At 39.2% G+C, this 8,609-nt stretch overlaps 1 protein-coding gene across 4 annotated transcripts in view; it reads left to right on the plus strand.

The window, feature by feature from the left end:
* The window catches only part of CHL1 (cell adhesion molecule L1 like), a 141,332-nt gene extending 132,945 nt beyond the window's left edge, over positions 1 to 8,387 (plus strand). For all 4 annotated transcript variants that reach the window (XM_030043954.2, XM_030043957.2, XM_030043956.2 and 1 more), the window contains 3 exons: positions 342 to 473; positions 1,323 to 1,395; positions 3,322 to 8,387. In XM_030043954.2, coding sequence (XP_029899814.1) covers positions 342 to 473; positions 1,323 to 1,395; positions 3,322 to 3,538 — 422 coding nt within the window. In that variant the 3' untranslated portion in view covers positions 3,539 to 8,387. The remainder of the gene's footprint in view (positions 1 to 341; positions 474 to 1,322; positions 1,396 to 3,321) is intronic.
* Positions 8,388 to 8,609: the final 222 nt, after the last annotated feature.

An 8,609-nucleotide genomic window follows, 5' to 3' on the forward strand; every position in this document is an offset into this window, starting at 1 on the left:
TATTTCTTTCGCAAAACTGCTTTTGCATGAGAGGCTTAACAATTCTCTGTTCAGCTTTCCTATTTGGCATTAATCCTTTGAGTCAACTACTCGCTCAGAATTACCTTTCCTAAATGTCTGTACTGTGCCTTGTAGACTGCGCATTGCCCTTAAGTCTAAAAACGTCACTCTCTGGACATATTTTTGTCTTGCAGTTCTTTAAGTTGAACACAGTAAGTAGTGATAGACCGATTCAGTTAGGATCCAGTGAAGAACGTGTTATGTATTCATGTTATAGTAGGGTGATGACCTTTTCCTCTGATTAATTTTCTTCTCTTTTACTCCTCTTCTGTTTCACAAAGCCTATGCTGGCATTTACGATGGAATTTCCACCCAGGGGTGGTTTATTGGACTGATGTGTGCCATCGCTTTGCTCACCCTACTGCTGCTAACTATTTGCTTTGTCAGAAGAAATAAAGGAGGAAAATATTCAGGTAAATGGATTTATTGTCCTTTCGCTATGTTCGCGTGTTAATAACAAGCATCCTTCAGACTTTTATCTCTGGAGGCTGCAAAGCCACAAGCAGAAACATCCAATTAGGATTTGTAGCTTTTGATAGATATCCGCAGAATGGATTCTAATGAATATAAGTGAAGTTGTGCTCTCTGGGTGAGATAGTGCTGCATGCTGGTCAGACATCTTGCTAAGGCCTCTGATAGTGCTCGGTGAATCTTCCAGTATTTAATCCAGATGTAGAGTCGAGGTCCTTACCACCTCTGAGCCGCCGTTGGCCGGGCTACCTGCTCACTTTCCACCTGATAACTGCTACTTGACATACTAACTGACATAACTTCCATGGGTAGCCAAACTGCTTAACAATAGAACAGTTTGCTAAAAGTAATTCTGTCATTTTCAAAGCAGTGAGTAAGGATTGAAGTATAAATATTTAAGTATAAACCTGGTTGCCCAGGGAGGTGGTAGATGCCCCAACCCTGGAAACATTCAAGGCCAGGTTGGACGGGGCTCCGAGCAACCTGGTCGAGTTGAAGATGTCCCTGCCCATTGCAGGGGGGTTGGACTTGGATGATCTTCCAAGGTCCCTTCCAACCCAAACCATTCTGTGATTCTATAAACACTTGCTAGCTTTCTTAAAAATTAGGGAATGGCCCCAAAGCCTTGATGGAAGCCTGCTGGTTGTGTCCAGCCAGACGTGCAGTGCGAGCTGCTGCCTTCCAGGTTAGGCTGGAGGTGATCACAAGGCAGTTTTCCCGTTGCACCTGCGAAAAGAAAAGTCCACGGTGGAACACGGCATACAGATCTGTGCTTTATTTTATTTGTACAGTGAAAGAAAAAGAAGATTTGCATCCAGATCCCGAAGCTCAATCAATAAAAGATGAAATCTTTGGGGAATATAGGTAAATAGGACCTGCTTTAACAGGCGTTTGTGTTCGTTGGGGTTTTGTTTGTTTCCAGATGTCATCATTATTTAGGACATTTTTATAGCATGCAATTAAACGCTATTTTTCATTTTCAAGGCGAACCTCACAGGAGCGGATAATAGTAGGAATATAAAGGTATATCCAGTATACTTAAATCCATCCAGGTTGGGATATAAGTAAATGTTGATGTATCAGTGGTTATTTTTCACTTGTTTTTTTTTTTTAATTAACATTGTATGAATAATGTAAATATATATGATAATTTGGGTTCCTGCTGTAATGTCCATTGAAGTCAATAGAAAGACTTTTATGTCTTCGGTGGGTCTCTGAAACCCAGTCAGGCCCAAATCGTGTAATATGGGGAATGTTCGTTTTGTAGAAGAAAACAAAGAGAAGTTTGAAATACAGTAAGAGATGGCAGAAACCCCAACCAACCTCACTACAGAAGTTTCTGTAGGAGAACTGAAATAACCACTTTGGCTGCTTTAAAATAACTAAAGCTTACAATATTATGTAACTGTGGTATGAAGAAAAATACATCATTATAAGAACCATGCTGGAAAACTGATGTCACTGGCCTTAAGGGCATAAAATTTCTGTTAAAATCCCTCTTATATATACTACATTATTTGTACTGGAATAGTTTTTTTTTTCTGCATAATTTCATCTTTATTTAATTTTTAATGCTTTCTAATGGGACAAATATTTAGAAAGGTAAGAAAGTCCTGAGGTTAATAACTTTGACCCCCTCCTTTCCCCCCAAACTCCAAACTTGTCTTTTTTTATAAATAGAAATGCCACGTGTAGAAAAGTAGCAAATATTTTTACTGTACTGATTATACACGTTAATGATGATATGCTGAAGAGGTAAGGTTCAGGTGCATTTCTCTGTCTTTCCTTAGATAATGTTACCAAAGCTTTGACACTGAGTTGGCATCAGCAAGGGCCATAACTGAGTAATTACGTACCTAGTTCAGAGGCCTAATTTGGTTTTTTTTTGTAATATTTTAATCTGTGTTCCCAATCCCCCCACATGTCATGTTCAGTCAGAAGTCAGACTGCTTTGGTTCTTCTTCTGTGGTGCCATTAGGAGGAATGGCGAGTGGAATTTCCCTTTTTTCCTGAATTTTGGTGGTGGGCCTGTCCTTTTTCATGAAATTGCCTTTGAACATAGACTGCATATGAGCAGATACAGACACTCTGATTCTGCTTTCGTTTTTCTCTGTTCCTCCCCTTCAGCAGAAGGAAACTCTATCAGTTACAGCAAGATAAGATAATAGCAGAACAAATGAAAAAAAGGAAAAAAGCCCCTTTGTTAGTCATCTAAAATGAAAGAAATGCTCACAAAGCAGTGAGATAAAACCTACAGCTGATGCCTCATTCCACAACTTTACATCAGTTCACCCACCCACCTCAAAAGCAAAATGAACTAAATAGGCCCTGAATATTGCCCACTGTTTTGTAAAATGAAAATGTCTTTTTCTGTAAGGTGCCAAAGACTTGACAACAGCACCGATCGCTGGAACGGATCCCTCGAATCCTTTCCAGCGTTTCCTTTACTTTCCCTTTCCCTCTCTGTCCATTCTTCTGTCTGTCCAAGGCAAAAAGGGAAAAAGCAAAACACACGTGTAGTTTTCATTGATGTTTGCCTTTTTAACCAATTCCGTTGTTGTAATAATCCCCAAATCACGTATGTGGGGAGTTCAGGTCGGTGTGCATGACCTGTTTGAGGTGCACCGGACCGAGCAGGACTCACGGGGTCAGATCATTCTCAATGTACGACCCCCACAGAAACGTTTCCCTCGTTCTTCCCTCCTGCTGCTTGCTTTCACAATAAAAGAGCAGTTTCCATGCTTGTAATTAAAAGCTAGATTTTTGGAAAGGCGTTTCTTTGTTTTGTAGTGACAGCGATGAAAAGCCGCTGAAAGGCAGCCTCCAGTCAATTAACGGGGACATTAAAGCCACTGAAAGTGCTGATAGTCTGGTAGATTATGGAGAAGGGGAGCATGGGATGTTCAATGAAGATGGTTCATTTATTGGAGCTTATTCTGGATCTAAGGAAAAAGGATCAGTGGAAAGCACTGGGAGTTCTACAGCAACTTTTCCTCTCCACGCCTAAAATATGAGCAAGAATGATTTGTGTTTAATTGTGATATTTATCTTGATTAGTACTCCGCAGTTGCCACATGTGATTGGAAGCAGGTTGCCAATTGCGCCAGTCAGGGACCTGACAGCCAGGTAATACAAAAATAAGTCACTGCCACTAAAAGATGATTTTCCATCCTAATTTCTAGGCGTTTTCTTCTAATTAAAACAAAACAAATAATTTTTTCCTATACAAAACATCTTACTCGGTCTTACCAAAACAGAATTTCTCAGTGTTACACCTGTATACTTAACTGCTACTGCGTGTGTTTCTTAGGTTTGGAATATGTTTCTCTATAGAGTATTTTTTTTTTCCTCTATGGCTGTTGTCACTTTGTACGTACATTTATATGTAGTATTCCCTCACGTACCGTGGCCTCGGCATTGTAGAGGTTATAACACAACAAGAATATCAATCAAAACCAACAGGTTACTCTGCAAAGTGACACAATGCATCCTACTGAGAAAAATGAGAATTTAAAATACTGGAGAAATATATTCTATATATTGTATAATTTTTCATACAGAAATAAACTCCTTTGCTTATGACACTCTAAAATTATTTTAGTGGTTACAGCTGACTGCAATTACCAATACTTAGAGATGCAACTTTATCCACAGAAAAATTTCTCTTAAAAGACAAAGCTCTGGCCTTGTGGATGAATCTTCTGACCAGTAGCTGGCACTATTTCCTTAAATAAGTTAAGCTGCAGTATCTTTCCTGTGGCAAGGCAAAACAGGGTTCCCATCCACCATTATTAGAAAATATTTTGTTTTCCCCAGTCTCTGCAAGCTGCATTTCTAAGCAAAATGCTTGTTGTCTGTCTCATATCTGTATATTTGTGCGCTAGCATACATTTCATGGAGACGTTGTACATATGATATTAATATTGACACAAGTAAAAATCAGCCTTGTTTTATTTTGAAATGAGACACGTTGCTAGCATGAGTCTGTATAGCTGTGTAGGAATGAATAGAATTGCTTCTCAATATGAGTTTGGACCAGCAAAACTAGTTTTCAGAAGGAGTTGTGTGTATACCAGTCATATACATCTTTCTAGTATCACATAAATAGACCTACCTGACTTTCAAGAGATCGCTTGTTTTCAAGCTATTCATTGTTAAATAAACAGAAGCAAAAGCAAAGAGAAAATATTATGGTATAGTTTCTTTTATATTTTGTTTACTGAATGCTGGTTTAAATCTGGTCCTTTTCTTTGCCTCTCCAACACTAACTCAGCAAAGCTGTGCAGCACATTTTTTTGGTCTTTTTGTATTGGAATCTTCTGAATTTCTTTAAAAGCATTTGTATTTTTGAATATGCTTATTTGAGTAGAGTATCAATATGGCTTCATTTCTTCTTGCGCTTACAAACGATTGTCACTTCAATTATAATAGTTTTTAAATAGTTACTGCAGGAGGAATAGATCCTAAAAGCCATTTTGCATCATGATAGTAATTAGGCAAGTATCCCCGATGGCTCCTTCATGGTCTCCATTACTTCAATGGAAGAAAGAGAGGAAGCAAGAATTACTCACACGGTTATGAGTTTCCAGGAAGGGCTACAATTAAGACCCGTTAGTTGCCCACAGAAATGCAGGTTGTTACCAGTAGAAAGGCCACGGTTCGTACACAGCTCCCCTTACGCTGGGGCTTCTCCCCAGCGCTCATCAATTTTGGAAAGCAGTAAATGGCCTTTGGTGCTCGATGGTTCTGCATATCTGTTCCTCTCTTTTTTTTTTTTTTTTTAATTGTAGCTTGTAAGGGCCTTTCATATAGCCTCTATTTGGGAAAAGCAAACCCCAAACAGCCAGCCCGAAACCCCCAGTGATGCCGTGTGTGTATGAGTATAAAAAGATGAGGCAAAAATCACCCCACTGCATGTCAGTGACCCAAGACATTAACTTTTATTATTTATAAAGTTTTATTTTCTGCATTTCACTCAATCCAAGTGCTGAAAAAGTCCAAAGTCTTTTTTATTTTGGAAAAAAAATCTTGCATAATTGGAGAAAAGTGAAAATTGGCATCTCGTCAACAGAGACATTTCCCACCAGAATCTTTATCTGCTGATTCTCGTCTGCTGCAGCCCAAACCCGATAAAGTCTAAGAACTGATTAGGCTCGTGACAACCTTTGTTGCAAGCTTTGGGCTGGTTTTAATGTACGCCCTTTAGGAATCATCCTCACCGGCGCAAGATCAAGGGGCTTTGAAATAGGAAGAAAACCAGGGCTGTACCTGCGCCCGGCAGAGCTCTCCCAGCGCAGGGTCACTAACCGGAGCAGAGCCTTGGGCAGACACGCGTGGGGGAGGCTGGATGCGACCCACCCGCAGACACGGGTGTCCATTTTCTTGTACTTTGGGTGGCTGCGGATCAGCTAGGCTCCTTGTCCCAGAAAACGCCGATGTTAAACAGACACAAATTTCCAATCGTATTAGTGAGTGTCAAATTATCGAATAATGAATATAAATCCCCTGTGCTATCAATTGTTCTGTTGCTGCTAAGGGATGTTTATGACATTCCTGTGATGTGCTACTCATCTGTGCCAGTATGAGTGCTTTTTCTATTAAAATTTTAATTCAGAGCCTTAAATCTTCATGTTGGTGTTTCATGATGCCTTAGGGCCTAAAAATCATACAGTGACAAAAAGATGTGCAATGGAATTTGTACAGTGTGCACTGACTTTTGAGGAATATGCCCAATGAATATTAAACAAATGGCTAAAACTCCCGGGGAATCTCACTCACCTGAGCTTTTTTCTCTTTCCCAATAATTTCTTTTCCTTTTTTTTCTTCCCATTGGGGTTTTATTTTCTATTGTAAGGGTACCACTCATACAGTGTACCTTGGAAAGTGCAGGACACTAATGGTTTTTTAGAGATTTGCTTTCAAAAGTAAACTGACAGAGCAAGCTTAGAGTTTCCCGAGCAGTTTTTTTGTCATCGCCAGGAGATGGGCTGCATTTTTTTCTTGGGCAGTCTGTTACAGGTGAGAGGAAGGGGGCCATGTAGGCTGAATAAAAAGTATCGCCAACTGTACCGCAGGTCTGAAATAGTACATTAAATCCAATAATTTTTTTTAAACTCTGGCCAGGAGTGTTTATTAAAATCAGTTGATGGAAATCTGTGGAGATTTCATTAATTAATACCTAGCAGGGAATTTCAGACTGCCTGCTGGGAGAAGGGAGTCAGGGACAGCCAGTCGTGCGAGCATGCAAGCCGTGCCGGAGAGGGAATTATTAATTACCCAGCACCGTGGCTCTTAGTTTGGTTACATTTGGTTACAATACGCCATTACATTTTGCTGGCAGTACAAGTGTGAGAGGGGAAACGACACTTTCAGATTTGATATCTTAGTCAACGCGGGATGCAATTTCATCCAGCAAGGAGGAGGCATTTCCCTGGCCCCCGGAATCCTGGCTTGCGGATTTAAGTAGCTGCCTCTGGAACAAGAGAGGGATGGATGTTTCTCAAAAAGTCATGCAGTTTTGGCTGTGCATAAGATTAAGCAAATAAAATCAGCTCTTCCTAACTATATGGGAAGCCCTGGTATGTGTTAGCTCCCATGCAAGTGAGCCGTTCACATTCACAGAGCAGCGTACCATTGATTTGATGTAGATTGTAACCTCAGACCTAAGTTTTTATTTAAAAAAAAAAAAAAAAAAAGTGATTGCACAATCAAGAACTTGCAGGAATGGCTCCAGCTTCAGTCTCTGGCAAAATTTGGGGGCCCAGTCTCAAGAAATCCTCACTTGCGCTTGACTCTGCTCTTCAGCAAGGATAACAGTACAGGACTGGCTATCGAAGCCCTTCTGGGGCTGGATCTTTAGGAAGAGCAGAATTAGGAACTAAATCAGAAAATGACTTTCCCCTCTGGATAAAAATGTGTGTATGCATAATAAATTAAAAAAAACCTTCTTTGTAACTTACATTTTAAATGGATCTGATTAGCATATCATTTAATGTTTTATGATATTTGTTCTGTTCTGTTCTTATTACACAAATTTTAATGAGTAGCTCTTTTTCTGATAACTACTTCCATTGACTGAATGGGTCAGTTCCTATGCATGAGAGGTTTTAATAAAAGTTTTCAGGCCAATCTTATTTTTGAGATGAAAACAAATACTAACACAATCTTTCTATATAAAAAGGTGGAGGTTTCTAGCAGTAATTCCATATGCAGTTTTGTAAACTAAAGTTAGAATAACATTCACTGATCCTTGCACACTTCTGAAAGGAAATCTCATCATAATTTTTTATAGTCATTTTTTTGCAGATGAGTGGTAAATTTAGATTATTTTACGTACCTGTAAGAATGGATATAAAGCAAGGAAATTCTTCATGGCAAGAGAATTTCCTTTGTTCGACAATGGATCAAGCCCTCAGCTGCATCTCTGTTAATGTTTAGTATTTCAAAATAAGACGTATAAACCGTGTTGGAGTACCAGTACATGTTTACATTGCAGCTCCATATCTTTCATGTAAAAGTCTCAAGTGATCTGCACTGATTTGTTTGGTTTTCAGGCAGGAACCAGTAGGTGGGTTTGAGCCAAAGCATACTGTCTGTTTTGTTTTTTGTTATTATTACTTTAAACAAGATACTTTGTAATTTCATGACAAAAGATCAAAGCAAATGTGGTGTCACCGTTCCAATGTTACTTTTTGAGCTAAATGTTAGTGTGCATTTATTAAAGTTTAGAGAAACGTGTTGTACTGTAGTTGCTGTTTGTATCATGCATATGTGCACGTATGGTTTTAAAAGATATTTTCATTTTACATGAAATACAACTTTGCTAATAAAAGTTTGACTTGATGTAATCTTCAAAAGCCTTAGCTGTAATCAGCAAGTTTCTCTTTTGTTTTGGTCTGTTTGTTTTTGTTGGTTTTTTGTTTTTTTGTTTTTTTTTTTTTTTCCTCCTGATGCCATTTCTTTGCTGGGAATCTGGTTTAACTGTCATTCATAGCCCTGTCTAGCTTGTGGTCTACGGTGGGTTTTCTTGTCCCCACACCAAGGTCGAGCTGCCCTTGGCTTTGGCTGGGACCTCTGGA

The sequence above is a fragment of the Aquila chrysaetos genome, chromosome 20, assembly GCF_900496995.4.
Source record: "Aquila chrysaetos chrysaetos chromosome 20, bAquChr1.4, whole genome shotgun sequence".
Lineage (NCBI taxonomy): Eukaryota > Metazoa > Chordata > Aves > Accipitriformes > Accipitridae > Aquila > Aquila chrysaetos.